This window comes from Acromyrmex echinatior, chromosome 4 (assembly GCF_024713525.1).
Source record: "Acromyrmex echinatior isolate Ae372 chromosome 4, ASM2471352v2, whole genome shotgun sequence".
Taxonomy (NCBI): Eukaryota; Metazoa; Arthropoda; class Insecta; order Hymenoptera; family Formicidae; genus Acromyrmex; species Acromyrmex echinatior.
This window is the reverse complement of record NC_141855.1, coordinates 6,658,832-6,678,515: the sequence shown is the minus strand read 5'-3', so window position 1 is coordinate 6,678,515 and position 19,684 is coordinate 6,658,832. Positions and strand designations below refer to the sequence as shown.

At 31.2% G+C, this 19,684-nt stretch overlaps 3 protein-coding genes across 6 annotated transcripts; 2 read left to right on the top strand and 1 right to left on the bottom strand.

The window, feature by feature from the left end:
• The first annotated feature begins 365 nt into the window (after positions 1-365).
• On the top strand, positions 366-5,360 carry SrpRalpha (signal recognition particle receptor alpha). 2 transcript variants are annotated; one of them, XM_011066838.2, is made up of 8 exons: positions 366-629; positions 1,385-1,754; positions 2,172-2,213; positions 2,428-2,569; positions 2,836-2,974; positions 3,368-3,900; positions 4,139-4,553; positions 4,894-5,360. In XM_011066838.2, the coding sequence occupies exons 1-8, from the start codon at positions 513-515 to the stop codon at positions 5,017-5,019; spliced, it is 1,884 nt and encodes a 627-aa protein (XP_011065140.1). In that variant the 5' UTR covers positions 366-512; the 3' UTR covers positions 5,020-5,360. The 2 variants fall into 2 exon arrangements, with proteins under 2 accessions (XP_011065140.1, XP_011065141.1); XM_011066839.2 differs by lacking the exon at positions 2,172-2,213.
• A 939-nt stretch (positions 5,361-6,299) lies between these two features.
• roh (reduction of Rh1) lies at positions 6,300-7,428 on the top strand. Its single transcript, XM_011066840.2, has 3 exons — positions 6,300-6,457; positions 6,914-7,085; positions 7,152-7,428. The coding sequence occupies exons 2-3, from the start codon at positions 6,923-6,925 to the stop codon at positions 7,229-7,231; spliced, it is 243 nt and encodes an 80-aa protein (XP_011065142.1). The 5' UTR covers positions 6,300-6,457; positions 6,914-6,922; the 3' UTR covers positions 7,232-7,428.
• A 174-nt stretch (positions 7,429-7,602) lies between these two features.
• Positions 7,603-19,377, bottom strand: Acf (ATP-dependent chromatin assembly factor large subunit). 3 transcript variants are annotated; one of them, XM_011066842.2, is made up of 14 exons: positions 18,742-19,377; positions 15,654-15,792; positions 15,360-15,574; positions 15,062-15,269; positions 14,727-14,947; positions 13,971-14,644; positions 13,402-13,878; positions 12,316-12,809; positions 11,414-12,190; positions 11,120-11,334; positions 10,868-11,040; positions 10,581-10,694; positions 9,291-9,639; positions 7,603-8,571 (listed from the first exon to the last, which is right to left on the bottom strand). In XM_011066842.2, the coding sequence occupies exons 1-14, from the start codon at positions 18,852-18,854 to the stop codon at positions 8,379-8,381; spliced, it is 4,362 nt and encodes a 1,453-aa protein (XP_011065144.1). In that variant the 5' UTR covers positions 18,855-19,377; the 3' UTR covers positions 7,603-8,378. The 3 variants fall into 3 exon arrangements, with proteins under 3 accessions (XP_011065144.1, XP_011065145.1, XP_011065146.1); XM_011066843.2 differs by having other exon boundaries at positions 7,603-8,559; XM_011066844.2 differs by lacking the exon at positions 10,581-10,694.
• Between the last annotated feature and the right edge of the window lie 307 nt (positions 19,378-19,684).

Sequence of the window (19,684 nt, the reverse complement as noted above, 5' to 3'; positions counted from 1 at the left end):
ACGTATATATTGTAGAATTTCAAACATAAAAGAGTGTTTTAAATACGGACTAGAAATTATATTTTTTCCAAAAACATTAATAACCAATTAGAATAAATAAATGAAGGGTATCGAAAAAATTATATGAAAGAGAAATAGAACTTATAAAATAATAAGCAATTATAAATTGTGAATCATTTTAACTGTGCAAATATAAAAATATAAAGTATAATGTATACGGTATTGGAAAATGGATTTAACGAAATTATATCGACGGCAGAGAGAAACCTGAAAGAACATATTGTTGTGTAGTTAACATTCACTTCTTCAGAGGACAGTAGTGCGCGGCAGCATTTTGCAGTTACAGATTTTAGGCTGTCATGTCCTCTTTCAGGTTTCTGCTGAGACCATCATGGCTTTACCATTTCAGTTGCTCTGACAGTCTGACTACGCCAGTAGGTTAAGTCGAAAGTTGTGGCTGTGTCCGAGAGACAGGCTTTCTCTTTCTCTCTCGCATTCAAAATCGTGAAATCATGCTCGATCTTTTTACAATATTCAGCAAGGGTGGCATAGTGCTCTGGTGCTTCCAGAGCACATCTCAGATTTTCGCACCCAGCGTTAATGCCTTGATAAGAAGTGTTATATTGCAAGTGAGTCGCAAAAATACATTGACAGGCACTACGTTTGGTGACCTTTGACCCTAAATTGCGTGATGCATTTCCTCAATTTCCTTGCGTTAAATTTACATTCGAGCCATTTAATTGACTCTTCGATAATAATCCCGTTTATTTGAAAAAAAATGCTGCAACTCTATAAATATCTGTCCTTACATCTCCAAATTTTAATTTTTTTCTCAATTTATTATTTTCATAAATAATTGTATTATCTAAAAAAAAATCGAATATATAAAGCTTTGTTTTAAGATGTTTAAATATTTTTTTAATATGCGAATTAATTATATATAATGCTAAGAACGAGGTCGTTAGGTTAAATAAACCATATGGTTGGAAATCAAATTATCAAATCTAATTATATATTTTGTGAAATATTCCTTATCCTGTAAAATAAAATTAAAATTAAAAGATTGGATATTATAAAAAAAATAAGTTTCCTATATTTTATATTTCTTTGAAAGTTTATTTGGATAATAATTCTCAAAAATTAAATATCAGTATTGGTGGAATTGAAGCTTTTATATCTATATAATACATACTCATATATATATATATATATATATATATATATATATATAAAATATTAAATAGAATTAAATTGAGGAAATACAATATTATATAAAATAAATGTTTTATTTCTGTTTTCCTTATAACATATATTATTAAAATTCTCTTTCTAGAAAATATTAAGAAATAAATTATAATTTGTTATAAAAATTGATTTTTTGTAGGAACGTACAGGGAATCACAGCTTCGAGCATGACTCCTTGCGACTACAATATAAACTCGACAATGAGTTTGAATTGGTATTTGTAGTGGCATATCAGAAGATACTACAGTTATCTTACGTGGATAAATTTCTGAATGACATCCATCTAGAGTTTAGGGATCGCTTCAAGAATGAACTTGAAAACTCAAGCTGGTTCACCAACTTCGAGTTTGAACATGCTTATCGTATGGTGCTTGAACGAGCAGAACACTGGTCACGTTCACAGGCTAAGATACCGAAGCAAATGCGTACCTTTGACGAGAGTCAAAAGTCCAAAAAGACTGTCGCTAGTATGATTGAGAGGAAAAACGATAAAGACGATAAGAAGCCAGGTATAGCCATAACTAACAGTATAACAATTACTTTATAATACAATAACAGTGTACATAGCTTTATTTATATTTGAGACAAATGAGCTCGAATTGTAAAATTTAAATAATTAAAAGAAAGGCGCAAAAGAAGGGTGAATTTTATTTGTAGTCATTCATAATATTCAGGTTTGCTGTGTAGGGGAAAATTCAGAAATTACGAAAATAAAATTTATGCAATAACAACATCCTAAGGAAAAAAGAAGTATAGTATAGTAGAATAAAAATGTAGGAGTATCGCGTGCTTGTTTTATTTTTGCGGTATGAGACAGTAAGCAAATTTATGTAACATTTAGAATTATAAGCTATTCTTATTCACTAATTTTCTCCTTCCAATCTGGATAATACTAAAACAATAGGCATTTTCTTCCTCGCTTCTAGGTAAAAAGAAGAAAGCAAATAACTGTAATGGGGATTATCATAGTAAGTAAGCTTTAATATTTTATATTACAATAGTTTATTAAATCCTTGCATGTTGGTGCAGTATTGCATATTTTAATATTGCATAATATGCACAATATTGCATGAATAAAATAATTAAATTAACAAACGTAACTTCATTTTATTAAAGTTTTGTTTGGAATATTTCTCTTTATTCAGTGATTTGTATTAAATTAAATATATTTAAATCCTGCAGCAAAAATTCAAGATGTTCCAAAACAGGAATTGCCGAAACATCAAGCGGAACATAACGGAGAACTTGACGAAGAAACGCTGATCGCCAATCGTATGAAACTTGCTCAGAAAATGGCAGGACAAAAGAAGAAAGCTGACAAGCAGTAAGCATATATAATATCACTTTCTTAATTATATTAATATATTAGGATTAAATTTCTTAATTATATTAATATATTAAGATTAAATCACGTTAATATTAGAAAAAGAAATTTTTCAGATTTTTTTTTAAACTAAATTAATCAAATATTTAATGTAGATCATATTTTAATTCTATTTTTATAAAGAATTGTTTATTTTTATTATGGATTATATATGTATAAAACCATAAATTTAAAAATTAAATAACATGAAAACAAATGTTATATAGGAAAAGTCCTAAACCTGAGAAAGCCGGCAAAAAACCACGCATCTGGGAACTGGGCGGCACAACAAAGGATCTTGCTACACTAGAGCGAACTAAAGACAAACCTGAGGAGAATGACGACTATGTGGCAGCCAATACAGCTGTAATATTTTTTCTTTTACATTCTTTTAAATTTATTGAAGAATTTGCTTCCTATTTCTATTGACAAAAAATCTTATAATTTCTTTTAATAAATTTGATATCTCTAACTGATAATTAATCACGTTTTGTATCTTTCTATTTTTTATTTTTTTGAAATTTCTGTGTGCGCGCGCGCGCGCGCGTGCAAAAATTCAAAAAATTTTATGTATCTGAATATATAATTAATTAATTCTTACAATAATGGATTGAAGAATATAATTTGAAAAAAAAACAATCAAAGAAAATATAAAAGAAAAAGAATGCATTGAATGAATTGACTTTTAGTCGAAGAAATTGCGATTTATACTTTTATTATTTATATTGCTTATTTATATATTCTCATTATCTTCTGTAGCTAGTTGGACAGATGAAAGGTAGCATACGCGATCTCGAAGTGAACAGCGAATCTGAGGATAGTTCCGATCAGGAAGAGATAGAGCAATCCAAGCAGCAAGTGCAAAAGAAAACGAGTATGTTCTCTATGTTCAAGAGTCTAGTCGGCAGCAAATCTCTAAAGCAAGAGGATATGTTGCCGGTTTTGGAGAAACTGAAAGATCATCTAATCACTAAAAATGTTGCTGCGGACATCGCGCAGAAATTATGCGATTCTGTCGGCACAAAATTGGAAGGAAAGATACTCGGCACCTTTGATAGTGTGGCAAACACTGTGAAAGCTACTTTAACAGACGCTTTAGTACAGATATTGTCGCCCAAAAGGAGAATCGATATTCTACGAGACGCTTTAGAAGCTAAGAACAGCAACAGGCCTTATGTGATGACTTTTTGTGGCGTCAATGGGGTCGGCAAGTCGACGAATCTGGCAAAAATCTGTTTCTGGTTAATAGAAAACAATTTCCGCGTGTTAATAGCCGCATGCGATACATTTAGGTAAATAAATATTATCTCATTATAAATATATGTCTCTTGAAACATATCTTTTTTATATATTTTTTTCTTTAAGCACGCATTGCATTATATATATTTGTTTTAAACGTCTTACTTCTAAAATAATTTTTTTTAAGGTATTAATTTGTCAATAATTCTGTTAATCCTCAATTCTGTTAATATAAATTCTAATAAAAGTTAATGTATAAGAGTTTATAATGACAATAATTTTGTGATTTAGAGCTGGAGCTGTTGAACAACTGAGAACTCACATGCGTCATTTGAATGCTCTGCATCCACCAGAAAAACATGGGAATCAGTCGATGGTGCAGCTATATGAGAAAGGTTATGGTAAAGATGCCGCAGGTATTGCCATGGAGGCGATACGCTTTGCGAAAGATTCCAGAATTGATGTTGTTCTGGTTGACACTGCTGGTAGAATGCAAGATAATGAACCATTGATGCGAGCTCTGGCAAAGCTAATTAAAGTTAACGAGCCGGACTTGGTATTATTTGTGGGGGAAGCTCTCGTTGGGAATGAGGCTGTGGATCAGCTGGTAAAATTCAATCAAGCTTTGGCTGACTACAGTCAATCTGCCAATCCTCATATGATCGATGGTATCGTGTTGACAAAATTTGATACTATCGATGATAAAGTAAGTTTTTCTTTTATACATTTTTTTTAAATGACTTTTATTACATTTTTTTTTGTAGAACCTCTGATCTTTATATCAATACCTAAAAAAATATTTACCATCAATATACGAAATATATACCATCTATATATACACACACACACACACACACACACACACACACACACACACACAGATACACGCGCGCGCCCATATATATATCAATTATTGTATTTTATATATAATAATAAATCACATACATATATATGTATATGTATAAAAATATATTTTCCTCTATAATATCTATTATTTTTTTATTATTGTAGCATTTACAATCATTTCTCATGAATATTATTTGCAGGTTGGCGCAGCTATTACAATGACATATATCACTGGTCAACCTATTGTTTTTGTTGGAACTGGCCAAACTTACACTGACCTGAAATCATTGAATGCCAAAGCAGTGGTACACGCTTTAATGAAATGAAAAATGACAAGCAATAATAAACTTTTATATTGCAGGCATTCTACCTGCAATATAGATTTCATTTAAACTTTATTATACATCGATGTTACAGTTGAAGTTTTGTATTAAGTTCAGAACTAGTTTATTGTTTGGCCAAATTATTAAATGATGACTAAAAAGGAAAAATTAAGAACGGATACTCTAATTTGTTGAAATATGAAAACCGATCAAGGACAAATCATCTGTTGTTACGAAAAAAAGAAATAAGAAAAAGAGAAAAGGACTGCATTTTCAGTTGATGCGTTAAATTATTGCAAATAATTGGATTTCTCAAATAAAGTTGAATATTTCACAGTTTAGAAGTAATTTTTATTCCACGAAAATACGTTTGTTAAAAGTTTATTCGTGTTGCATACTCCACATGCTTCTATCATTCTCATTCCAATGCGCTCGTTAGAATGATTGCATTCAGTCGAAAAAATTGTTTTGCAACTGTTGTAAAATTCTTTGATATGATTAGCTGCGTTCAGCAGAAAAAACAGCTTTGCGAAAAAACAACTGTTATAAAATTGTTAAATATTGGGTCATCTAAAAAGTTTTTTGTCACTAGATATGTGTTGATGGTCATATATATCTAGTGACAAAATACCGCGGATACTTTTTAGATGACCCAATATAATTGGTTTATATTTAGATCTAATAAGGAACTAAGGGCAAGACCAATCACATCAAAGAATTTTACACAATTGCAAAGCTCTGAATGCAGCCATTGGTCTTGCTTTATTTTGCAATTGTTGGAAATTTTCTTCACACTGATTGGACTATACTTTGAGATCTAAACTCTCTCTGCATTCGGCAATGCAAATTTGATAGGTTAAAATTCCTATTTTCTGTTCCTAAAGCCTGCACACAATACTGACACGACAGCACTGCAGCCAATACGGTAGCAGAGAAAGATTCTAATCCAGCTAGCAATCCAGCAGGAAAACTTGCCACTGGCTTATCAAGAGCCATCAATTCTTTGATTCTGAGCAGTCCTTAACTTTCGGGTCCACTTGATGCTATAAATGCTTCGAAGCATTTTATTGACCAATTAGAAGAAAGAATTTCACTAACTGGGCAATCAAAAATGCTTGAAGCATTTAAATATTGGGTCATCTAAAAAGTATTCGCGGTTTTTTGTCACTAGATGTGTGTTGATGGTCATATATCTAGTGATAAAGTACCGCGGATACTTTTTAGATGATCCAATATCAAATGGACTAATTTCCGTATATCTAGTAACTTTAGTTTGGACAGTTGAATACTCTGCTGTTATGTTGTTTATGTGAATGTACCATTATATCCATTTGTCCCATTTATCGTATCCGTTTGTGATTTGGAAGATAGCTCTTTAGAAATCTCTTCTAGATATATTACATAATTCCACATAATTGTCACATATTATAAATCCGAAATAGTGAGTAATTTAAAATTATGTTAAACGTGAAATTAAAAAAGCATGAAATACATGCTAACCATTTCTTTTTGTAATACTTATTGCTAGCGACAATTTTTATAAATAATTTCTAAATGACATGTCATTTCCTTCCTTTGAAGATCAGAATTGTTATTAGTCAATATATAAATATTGTACTATTTCAAACTCATTTTATTCACACTAATGATATGAATCATGTGTAATCTCCATTTATGTCTGATTTGAAAAAGTAACGAAAAGAAACTTTCCATAATTTTATAGGTTATCTGTGCAAAATAACCTGTGTTTGGATACCTGATGATATACTAAGTACTAAGTACTTTAACACTTAATCCTCTTGCAATTGTGCTGAGATTTTTCACACAAATCTTTTGTAACATATTACTATTGTCATTTACGTAAATAAGTTAATTGTGATTAATTCATTTGTTATAGACAACCAACATGTCGCAAGGTACACATCGACCTATGAAGTATCCATATACCTTAACCGCGAAGATTGCTCAGTTTCCATACAAACATTACATACAGCATAGTTGGCTATACAGATATTATCTCTTAAGCCTATTCGTAACTCTGCCCGTATTCTATAAAATTCAAAAATTATGTAAGTAATAGCTTGTCTCAATATTTGATTTAGACTATGTATCACCTACTGTGTTCTTATTTCCAGCATATTCTCCCGAGAATGTTGCGAAATGGGAAAAAATCCATCACGAAATGTTCTACGGCACTCCAGGCGGCCATCATTGAAGTAGAAATATAATTAGAGTAAAAAATGAACATGTGTAAGAAAAAAACAACTTAGTCGTTTCTCTAATTAGAACAAATAAATCTGTAATTGCATATGTGAAATAAATTATGGAGAGACACAAGGAAATTGTAAAAAAAATCTATTTGAAAGTTTAATTATTAAAATAATCGTATAAAATATACATGACTAAAAAGAACGCATTTTTGTGATTACTACATAATACAAGAAATTTTGACATAGTATACATCTATCCTAAAAATTGAAAACTGTTAAAAATAACAAACTAAATATCCAAAAAATAAGTATTGTAAAAAAAAAGAAATTTACAGAACATTAATGTTTCAATACATAACAATCACAGAACACGCAGTACAAAAGTATCCAATTTATTGTCTGAATCTACAAACGTAAATTTTTATAAACGCCGTTTCTAAAATTTTTTTTTGAAAGCTGTGCTCGTGTTCTATTATTAAAGCTCGCGTACAGATCCCGAGAAAAACAAAATTTATAGTGTGACTTACCATGTATACATTTACGCGATTCTTAATGACTACGGCAATGAGTATAAATTGCCGCTTTATATGATTAATACTAAAATAATAAATAAAATTGATCGATGCGAAAATGTGTCGAGCATCTCTTTCTGTTAGATATCTATAGAGAAAATAGTGCAATTCTTGTACTGATTGAAGCAAATTGAAACTAATGAGTTGTATGTCATCATTTTGAAATGCTCTGAGTGCGTGATGCATCTAAAGGTATATATATGTGCAGCTATATGTATTCCTGCAAATAATACTGTGTGTATGTCTTTATTACAAGAAGCCTCGTAGAAATCGACCATAGAAAAAAAAATTTTTTTCGTATATTTGCAATAATTATGTAAAATAAATTCTCATAATTCATAATTGTACTATTCCATCAATTTTTGTGTCGGTGTAATTTTATATTAGTTTGTTGAAAAAATCAAAGTATATAATTTACAAGTATCTTGAGCTACATACAGAATCTTTCAACCGCTCAATATCGGTATACAAGTCCACATATATGCTGAGTTCAAAATATATAAAATATGAGCGGCTCTAGATTTAAATTTCATGAGTATGCATCGTAATGAAATATAATGTATATTTAATCTTCTTTATTCTATCTTTTCTTCTGCACTTCTCTTTCGTCGTCATCACTTTCCGACGTATCGTTTTCTTCGGCATCGCTCAATCTCTGCCTCTTTATCTTTCTGGTTTCTTCTTGGAAAAGTCCGTCCTCGAAATTCAAGCCTAATTCTTTGCAGCGTTTCTCAAAGTACTTGCGTAATCGCATCCCTGCACTATACACGTAACTATTTTTAACAAGACATAGCCTTGTTTCTTATATGCACATTTCCAAATTGGTTCGGAGGCAAAAGATTACTTACATCAATAACAGCAAAACTCTACTTGTACTAAAGTTACAAATGAATTAATACGTTCGCAAATTTTATGAGAGATAAAAATCGAATTCATCCATTAAGATCAATCACAAAATAGTTCATCCATTTATCTATTCGTAGGCTACGATAGTTTTTATATTACGATAGTTATTTTACTGAATTATAAACCCTAATTTTGTTGATATTTGTTATATTTTGTTAGATTTATAATATTCTACAGTCCCAATCCGAATCACATCTAATAGTTCTATTAAGAATTTACTTATACATATTAGGTGTTGGAATTAATTCGTAGCGTTTTACAAGTGATGGGAAGTACTTTTATTAATGTATTTTTTAATGCTCATGTGAAATAAATAACATTCTTTCATTAAAAACGCTACGAATTAATTCCAACACCTAATATATCAAGTCAAAAATTAGTATACGTACAATATAAAAAATAATAGAGATGTTAATTTATTATGTTATTATTTTGTTATTAATAATAATTATACGACGTTAATCATATTCAATGTGTTATCGTTAATAATGTAGAAATACGTAAATAATGAAGTAATATTAATTAGAATTGTGATCTTTGGCATCCGAACTTGCGTAAAATACATAACGATAATGTTGATACCTACTTGTACACAGTACTATGTTCTTTGTTATACAATCCACAGTTTTCAAAAACCAACTGGCAATCGCTAAAGAATTTATCTAGTGTCTCATAGTCGCCGTTACCGAGTTTGTACTTGATAGTTCCAAAGTCCATCGGACTAGAGATAATATCGTGATAGTCTGGAACCTCATCCTTTCTAACGGGTGATAAAAATGGCCACGAATCTCTGTGATGCCAAATTTCAGTCAATAATTCTTGCAATCTACTCATAGATCCCTTAATGGAATTTTTGTCTCCTTGTTCAATCTCGGCGGCTCTTTTAGTTGCACGCCGCGTTTGTCTCGGTTCAGTGTCATCCGATGTACTGCTATCTGTACATTAAAAATTTTTATATTAGCATATCACGTTTTTGTCATTTCAATTCGAAATTATTTACTAAATACTTGAAGGCTACATTAAAACTAAAATTCTAGTTCTATCGATGATATTTATGTGATATATATATGGATTAGCAATAGCTTACGATCTTATTACCAAGATGATACAATATAGCATTTATCAAGCATTTACATGATGGAAATCAAGCATTTATGTAATGCCATGTTAGGATCTGTCCCCTAATAAGTCCTAAGAATTTATCTAATGTCTTGTAGTCGCCGTTTGTATTTGATATAGTTCCAAAGTCCATAAATTTTACTCAGAAGTCAAAACAAGAATTATATGTATGTGTGCATGTGTGCATATATTGTGCCATATGTTATTTCAAATTAAAATATTCAATTTTATATAAAAATATTATATGTCGAATGTATAAGACTTATACATTTTATCGATAAATAGTCGACATTGTAAAATTAATCCAAATTTATATTAATATAAATCTAGAGTATTTATATATTTATCAAATTTGTTAATATCCAATAAGAATAGTAGCGTCAGGCTTCAAGGAATATTATATGATTTTCCTGATGTCTGGATATATTAACGAAAGAGAAATAATTTCGAAAACGTAAATAGCAATACATAATCTGATATAAACATTAAAAAAATAATTAAAAATAAAATGTCGGAAAAAGACACAGTAAATAATTTATAGTAAATTCATTATTTGGTTAGGTTCATATGTAATCTCAAAATAAAAATTATAAACTGTTCATTATGTTAATGATGAATAATTAATCTCTTTTAATGTGCGGTGCTTTTCAAAAAAGAAAAAAATGAAGATGCAAAATTTGGCCATGAAGATGCTACACATATATACATATATATATATATATATATAAACACAAAACAAAAGGAATACAATACAGACCGTCCCAGTCTGTAGATTCAGTAGTGAGGAGGCTCTTAGCAAAGCCATGGATGCGAGAGCGTGCTGCTGCTGCGCACAGCCTCACCTTGTTTCTTTCTCTTTCATACCCCCTCACTATCAACATAATTTTAACGCTAAGAAATTTTTCTTATAATATTTTTATATCAACTTGTCTAATAATTTCATCTATGTTAAACGTGGAAACTTTTTTTCATAAGTTATAACAGAAGAATAAACCCTTAAGACATTTTTGTCCGTATATTGTTCCGTTATTATTTCTTCATTACCTTTTATCGCGTTCTTTTTTTTCTTGCATATGGTGCAAGACCATCTGCCTCTAGGAGCTCTCGACAATGGCGGTTCTACGCATTCTAAGTGAAAACGATTTGGACATGTGTCACAAGCAATCAATTTTCCACCATTTTTACACGATGCGCATAAGTTTTCTAATCGTATATTTCTAAAACGACAGAAGAAAGCAAATAAATATTATTAAGAATATTAAGCTAATGTAAAATTTTAATGCTAAGATAACTTACATGTCTTCTTCGCTTTCATCATCTTCATCGTCACTCTCTTGGTCATCCTCGTCATCACTGTGTATGCGCTTCGCACGATTTTGTCGCGTCTCTTTGGTTAACATCGTCTCTTCTTCGATTTCATCCTCGAATCTTTTCCGTTTTTGAGTCTTTTCTTTGGGTTTTATTTCCGGTGGTCTGCATGCTGTACAAAACCAATCTCCTGCTGGTACAGCCTGCATATAAGAAATAACAAGAAAATAATATAATGTTCAGTCAATGTAGAAGCATCAATATAATGAACTTATTTATTACAGTAAGTTTTGGTTTCAGACAATAGAGATGATGTCCCCTGTTGCATCCATCGCAAAGCAACATGTTCTCCGCATCCCTACGCCTTCGACATATACGACACTGAGCGTTTAACGCGCTTCTGTCCCACGCGACGCTATTGTGCAAAGTACTTAAGTGAACAAACAACTGTGACCAGTTCGTAGATGCTATCAATGATTGTTCCCATTTCTCTCGTGTTTCCTCGCCCGACCATTTTTTGTCCTTTTGATCGGGCCCTAGTGGTCTCTGTAAGTACCTCTGTTCTATAGCGTGAGATAATTGCAAAATGGAACAAGCTAATTGTTTGATAGTCGCCTGTTGCCTTTGGTCAGGCATCATTTCATCGTCACCAGGTAAACCTAAGTACATTCCTGGATCCTTATAAGTCTTTATGCTAATACTTCCAACTTCGGAATCGGGGGTACCGGGTCTACTATGTTTAAACTCGTTCTTTATCTTGTCTATAAGAGCATTAGGTGGTGCATCTATATCTATCTCACTACCAGCGCACATTAATTTGTCACACTGTTTGTCATAACCTCTCTGATTGATCGCATTCCTCCAGACAGTACGATCAATAATTTTAAGACATCCTAGACAACCTGCATTAATTTTGTCTTCAAAATCCAAAATATGATCTCTCAAAGTTAATTCCATTACGTCGTTGATAGACATATCAGGAGGAAAGTTCAAGTTCGCGTTTTCATATTTATTTTTCTTAATTGTTTTGCTAACTTGTCCTTTATTGCAATCTGAAAACTACATACAACATTCAATTGCTTTCCATACTTTAATCATGCATAATTTTGTATATACATATATAATTTTGTATATACATGTATATAGGTAACATACTTTAATAAACTATACAAAAATGAACTTACAATTTCAGGATTTAGTCTATGTTTAGGACATTCATCAATAACAAGAATCAAATTGTCCATCTCTTGTAAAAGATTATTTCTAAGTTCACTCTCTCTGACACCTCTTGTACTTAAACTATCTATTAGTGCTTGAATGTCCTTTTGATCTCCGTAAAAGCTCCATTTTACTGGTGATCTTTTGCAATGAACAGGACAATCTTTATCTCCTAAACATAGTACCAAATTTCTTTTAATATTGGTAAGATCTTGTTTAAATTCCTTTCGAGGACTTGATTCTTTCCGTGGCGATTTAACACCATTTTTATCCGTGGATAAAAGTTTCTTAGGTGATTTCTTTAGTTTTTTGAAACTATTTTCTTTGTCACTAAACTCATCTTCAAATTTATTTTTTAAATATGCATAGGTTGCTTCCTTGTCTTGCAACTCTGGATGATGTGGAGTACCTTCAGGAAGACAATTTCCAGGCCAATGTTCATCATTTTCCACAAATAATCCTATAATTAAAAAATCGAGAAAAATTAATTGAAATAATTTTTATATAAAAAGTGTTATAAATTTTTATCAAAAATACATGTAAAAGCTGTGTGTTTCGTAAACGTTGCAATTCACTTTACCAGGGCAAAGAGCAGTCTGATACATAACAATCTGATAGCAGTATCAGACAACTCCTCACCCTGATGAAGTAAACTGCAACGTTCACAAAACGTTGGCATTCTAAGAATGAATATAGACACGGAGATAACCCACACAACACATAGCTTCTATATACTTGTGGAAGCTTAAAAAATTCTGTACATACTAATAATTAGAAAATTATTAATAAAAAAATGTAATTATTTTTAAAATTAATGTTTTAAGTTATTATCATACTGCACTGTATTTTATATTATATTTTCCGAATTATAATGATTATTAACGCATAATCAAATAAATACAATGATATGAAAAGAAATACAAAAATAAATTTTAAATTCAAAGTAATACATATTTAATTACATGTAGGATTAATAAGAAAATAAAATATTGAACTTTTCTCTCAGTTTTGGATATTCAATATTTGATAGATTATAACAATGTAAAATATACCTGGTATAGATATAAATCTCCAATATCTTCGGTGAGCTCGATCTGCACCCAAGTAAATCATCATCTTGTCATCCCTTGATGCTTGTTGCAGTTCCTTTAGTTTATTTTCATATTCTTCTTTTTTCTTTTCTTCCTCATAATTACCACGAGTGATCTTTTTCGGTTTCGATTCTTCTTCTTCAAGTTTTCCTTCCTTTTCGCGTTCTCGCATTTTTTCTTTCTCTTCCTTTTCTTTTTTCTGTTCAGCAAGCAAAAACGACTTTAATTCTCTTCTTGCTTGATGCAATTTATCATATCGCTCCTCAATTGCATCGCGTATTGATGCGAACGTAAGCAACTGATTGATCAAACATGTGACGACCTTTATTTTGTCGTCTAACTCAAGCTCGCAGACATTTCGATGACCCAACAATCGCAAAAGATAGCCTTCATTTAGCCTCAAAAGAAGAGCTGGTTCATCAAAATTTGTATAACCACCTATAACAAACAGTGTTTTTATAGAAGATATATTAAGTAATAATATAATAAAATATATTAAGTAATAATATCAAATGACAAATTATACATACCTTTTTGAGAATATCGCCATTTCGAAGCGGCTTCGCTTATACGTCCTCCAGAGCTTAATAAATGTTGCCTCAAAATCTCGCTTAGAGTTACATGATCCAATGTAAGTTCTGATAATTTACATCCTTGATAAGTGGAGCACCATCTAGAAGCCATTGTAGCAAGTTTAATAGCTTTTGCCATCGATGATGCATCTTCATAAGAACTAATATCATCCAACAAAACAGGTGCTTGTGCATCAATCTCATTATCCTCTCCAGCTTGGTATTTAAATATATTTGACAATAATAATTGTAAAAGATCACTCCAAGGACCGGATGCTTCTTTGGTCAATAATGCCTTCTCTAATAATTCCAAATTAAAACCTCCCGAAAAATATACAGGCACCTCTAATTCTTCATTAAAAAAATCAAGAAATTCCGAAATCATAACAAAATCTCCAAACTTCTCGTTTGGTATGTTGCACTTAATAACAGTAGGTTCAGGAATGGGACTAAGATCTTCACACTCAAGATCTTCTCTTGGTTTGTTCCATTGTTTCATATATGCAGCTAAAGCTGCTAACTTTTGTTTTCTCTCTTTTTTATATTCGCTTTTTAGCGCTCTTTCTTCTTTACGTTTCGCTTTCTCTTCCAAGGCCTTTGCTTTAAGTTCTTCTTTGAATTTACCATTCATTCTATTAATAAAAATATTTCAGAGATATGTAAAAAATATATTAAATATAGAAGACTTTTAATAAAACTTTAAAAAGCTTTTACCTTGGCTTCCGATATTTCTTCATACCAGTATCATTCACTTTTTTCAAAGGATCCATTTTCTCCATTTTTAGTTTCGATACATTCGAGGTAAGGAATTTATCTATAGATTCTTGTTTTTGCTTAACGGATTTTTTTATACGTACTGTAAAATCTGGGAGTGTTCCAGCAAATATGGTATCAAAACGTACTTTGCTAATCCCGTATTTTTCCAAAACGCTTTCCTATATAACGGTATAACAAAAAGTAATATTATAAGAGCGCAAAAATATCTCTCTCCTCTTCAAATATAATTTTATATTAAGATTATAATTTTATATTAACGATTTTATATTAACCTTAACGACCCATATACCATTATCATTTTGTTCAGAGAGTTGACGAAGAAATATCTTATTACGATCTCTGCTGTAATGTTGTTTTCGTCTTCTGACCTGAGATGCTTCTACTATCATTATCTGGCTAATGTCAGAATCTCCCGAATCTAATTGCTCTACTTCATAGCGAAATAACTTCGCTGGTGGATGATAATAATGTTCTTGTAGACTTATGAAATAACAGCATAAAATAAAATAGATAACATTTAATTTACAAAATTAATAAAATAGTTTAACAGAATTGAATTAAATTATTTACCTGCCATTTTCATTCATATATGTCTTAATTTGCTGTTCTGTAGGTACGATAACTTGAAGAATGTGACAGTTACACCAAGCATCTTCAGTAAAGCTAGCCTCTACCATTTCTCCTACAAAATAACGATCTCTCGCAAACTGGTAAACGTCTTCAATCATCTCGTTGAAAGACGACCTATTTGTTTTACTAGCAAGATATAGTATAGGGATTCTTAGCTAAAAAAAAAATGTGAAATATCGTTTTACAAGAATATACATATTAATACAATATAGATTATATAAAATTATATTATACCTCCATTGGAAATTCTTTCAAGCTCCTCTTTGCATTTTCTTCACATTGTAAAGCTTCTTCAAATGTCATATTAGTTTTACCCGTGATGCTACATGACCATATAAGGGAGTTGCACAAGATAATTCGCTCGCAAAATTCACTGTAATAGAAAATATATGTTTATTGCAATACAATTTATATACACGCGCGCATGTAATACATGTGTATAAATACATTAGACTTTCTTTACATTCAATTTTTGTAATTTTTTAATCATTACGAAACGTCATCTAACAAATATAATAAATACAAAAATAATGTAAATGACAAGTTATTTAAAATTGGCATAACATGTTAATAAAATCGTAAATTGCTTATGTACAATTTATAAACAGTCTTATTACATACCGAAAGCAATTGAATAGAAATTATATATTTAAATGAGTACGTAACATCGTGGTAACTAATATGGCATAAAAATGCATTTAATTTATAAATTAGCAGTGTAAAAAACTTGATTACGAAATTATTTAATGATATCTAAAATATAATAGATACTTTTTAACAAGAAACAATAATTAATTTCCTTATATATAATACGATGTTAATTCGAATGATATAAATAATATAATTTTTAACATTAGTCAGAATGTTTCTATTCAATCGAATAGGAAATACCAACAAATTACAAAAAATATTAACAATAAAATATTATAATACTAAATGTTCTCAAAAATTTATTAAAATTTATAAAAAAAAAATATTAATAAAACTTTCAATATAATGCAGCGACTATAGATGCATAAGAAGCTGATGTTAAAAATTTTCCAATTCTGTTCATCGTAAGTTTATCGAAAGATTTGGTTTTCCATCACTTTATTTTTATAGTAATTTATTCGCTTGGCCTTTTTGCTGAGTAAAAAACATTGATACTTCGTGTTAATATGGACAGAATTATCAATCTTTTTTGTTGTCTGATCTATGAGCGGAAAGACTAGCATGCTTTTATATAATCTGATATCTCGTCATTCATCTTACTACATATCAAAACAATGTAAACAATCTAAATTTTTATGTAGATACTCGCGTTTCGCTTCGTTCTTCACATCTTTTAAAGAATCAAATCATTTTATTTTTTTAATAGACACTTCATTTGAAATTCGTGATGCCTAAAATTCGTGCTTTGGCTGACTTTCTTAAAGTCGCAATTTTCCTTTCTCTTTCACATTTCGAAGGTCAGTATTCATAGTCTGTTCTTATTTCAAGACTGTTATAAATAATGTGTTAAAATGTAGTTGGCTGAGCTAAGTGATTGGGTTATGACAATTTAAAATTATGTTTAAGATAGTCTTAAATCAACTGAATACTGATTACAGGCTTGTGTTGTCCAGAGCTTTTTAAATTGAAATTTAAATGAATTCCTACTCCTTATTTCATAGCTATTTTCTCGTAGTGCTCGGTCTCAGGATTGAGATTAAATCGTTAAAAATGTTTGATGTATGTCAAACCACTTAATGCATCTGCAATAGTACCTCACGAGGTGCAGAAAGTTATTGGCAGACTAAATAATACTATTAATTATTTATTACATTTTGTCATATAATTATAATAAATGTATGCACACTAATTATATGTATATATTACTAAAATATGTAAAACATATATAAAATTATTCTTTTATAAGTATTATTATAATACATATATTTAGATAGGAGTTGTTTGATCACGTTCCAATTGACATCACAAGCCACTCATAGCGTTTCGTCTAAAATTAATGATGCGTTCCACTTAATGTTCGCAATGTTCACATAAATAATTTTATGTTTGATAAACAATAAGACTAAAATGATATGCAGGCCTTGTGAATGATGAAGTAGAACGCATCCCCAGTAGAAAAATTCCAGGCATTAGTCGTTGTGAGTAGCTTTTAGTCAATTGCAACGTAATCAAATGGAAGCTCCCATATAATAAAGTATTTTTTATATTTTTCATATTACATTTTATATATATATATATATATATATATATATATATTAAAAAATTATTGTATATATATATATATTGTATATATTATTGTACATAATGTTAATAATATATTTTAAAAAACTTTTAACAATCTCATTCTTAAATATATAAATATAATTTTCAAACTTCTTTAATAATAGTGATAAAGAGCACCTTGATTTTCAAATACAAAAAGATTAATATTTAACAATATTATAATCTTGCGAGTCTTATGAAGTCTGAAATAAATTGATCTGTATGATAGATACTATCATGTTATAACGAAAGGACTGATTTCTGTATAAAAATTTAAGAAGAGGGGATAGACTCCTAAAAAATGTTTGAGATGAACAGTGAGATATCAGACATTTGTATAAAAGCATAGATCAAGGATGACAAATCAGATAGGAATTTTTTTACAATTTTATCAGCCGAGTTAATAATTGGTTAAGTTAATTCTTATTCCATTTCAATGTAGATGTTAATATTAATTTAAGTGGCTTCTTATCTTTTTTCATTTCTAAGAATTAAAAGAAGAATAAATTAAATCGAAATTTAAAAAAGAAATGGATCTGTGTCCATTTCTATCAATATAAATTAACTTTAATCTTGCAATTTAACTTAATTTTATCTCTTTCTAGTTCTAATATCCATTTCTAATTCTTAGAACTAGAAAGATAAAAAGTAAGTCAAACAGAAGATTAAAGCTAATCTACATAGGTAAAAATGGAAATTATTCATGAGGACATGAGAACGGATTTCCGAAGTGCCAATTTCGTTCCAAGAAGACAGGTGCTTCAGTCCAATCTTACAACAAAATTACATCATATTTTTATGCAATCCAGTTGAAACCGATAACTGACATATTATAATTTGAGCGATAATGCGAGGCAATCCTGTCCACAACCTACAATAACAATCGATCGCGTTTCAATATAACAATTTATCAGCTTTCCGTCATCATCCCACAATCAATGAGAAATGCCATCGACACGGCGAAACGTGGGCAACAATCTTGGAGGAGACATCAGCCGAAATCACATATTCGCGGTCAGACCAAAATATTTCCACCGCTACTTTTGTATCCGTATCTTCTGAAACTCACTTGTAATTTTTAAATATCTCATTCGTAACCTCGCAGTGATACACCTCGTCGTCGTCCCTAAAGTCCGAGGAGACGTGAAGCCGCTGAAACGGCTGTTTGCGTAGCAGCGGCATTTCGACGGTGACGATGATCGCGACCGCGACAATTCTTCCCTTCTCTTCCTCTTCTTTCTTCTTCTTTCTTTTTCCACCGTTTTCTCGACCCGCCAAGAAGATCAAGAAAGATCGGTGTCGACGATGTCGTGAACGCAGACTTACGCTTTCTTCTCCTCTTTCTTTCTCGCTCTCTCACGAACAACGCACGCCAAGCAATACGGTATGGTGGACGTATTTGTGGCTGGTAGTACTCGTACCAGTCCTGGGATCCCGACGTCAAGCCGCAAGACTCTTCGATGCCGATCGGCGATCCAGTTCCAGTATCGCAACCGAGCAGCGAATCTCCCAGAACGTCGTGGAAATCTCATAACAAAAGTAACACGACAATGAGCAAGTCTGCTCGACGGCGTCTGACCGCCGTCCAGCTTAGACACCACAGTCCAACGGCGTTTAGGGTACTCCGCACACCTGGCCTGGCCGTACTATGATCGCCGGAAGCCAATGGCAAGAAACACACCGAACCGACCGAACGTCGTTGCCAACTTGACGTTTCGCGCGCAGATCAGCCAGATGCACTCGATAGAAAGAGGTGGTAAGAGCCGTAAGAATTAAGAGAAGAAGCAGGTGATTCCCGCCTTTTTACGTTCGATTCGTCAGCTCGATTAGCGAACCAATCCGGTCCGTGGGAAGATGAACATGTTTTATCGATGGAAGATGATCCTTTTCCCGCGCATATAAACAAAATAATCTACGCCAGTGATATCGATCAGTCTCTCTGGTGATATATACAATCTTTTTTAAAGTGATCATTTTTAGATATAGACAAAATCTTGCGGGTGGCATAATGT

Coding starts and splice junctions, on each gene's coding strand:
- SrpRalpha (XM_011066838.2), top strand. CDS start 513: ATGCTCGATCTTTTTACAATATTCAGCAAGGGTGGCATAGTGCTCTGG. Junction 1,755..2,171: donor TAAAGACGATAAGAAGCCAG/GTATAGCCATAA, acceptor CCTCGCTTCTAG/GTAAAAAGAAGAAAGCAAAT. Junction 2,570..2,835: donor AAGAAGAAAGCTGACAAGCA/GTAAGCATATAT, acceptor AATGTTATATAG/GAAAAGTCCTAAACCTGAGA.
- roh (XM_011066840.2), top strand. CDS start 6,923: ATGTCGCAAGGTACACATCGACCTATGAAGTATCCATATACCTTAACC. Junction 7,086..7,151: donor CTATAAAATTCAAAAATTAT/GTAAGTAATAGC, acceptor TCTTATTTCCAG/CATATTCTCCCGAGAATGTT.
- Acf (XM_011066842.2), bottom strand. CDS start 18,854: ATGCCGCTGCTACGCAAACAGCCGTTTCAGCGGCTTCACGTCTCCTCG. Junction 12,810..13,401: donor GAGATTTATATCTATACCAG/GTATATTTTACA, acceptor TTTTAATTATAG/GATTATTTGTGGAAAATGAT. Junction 9,640..10,580: donor TGAATCTACAGACTGGGACG/GTCTGTATTGTA, acceptor TTTAATGTACAG/ATAGCAGTACATCGGATGAC.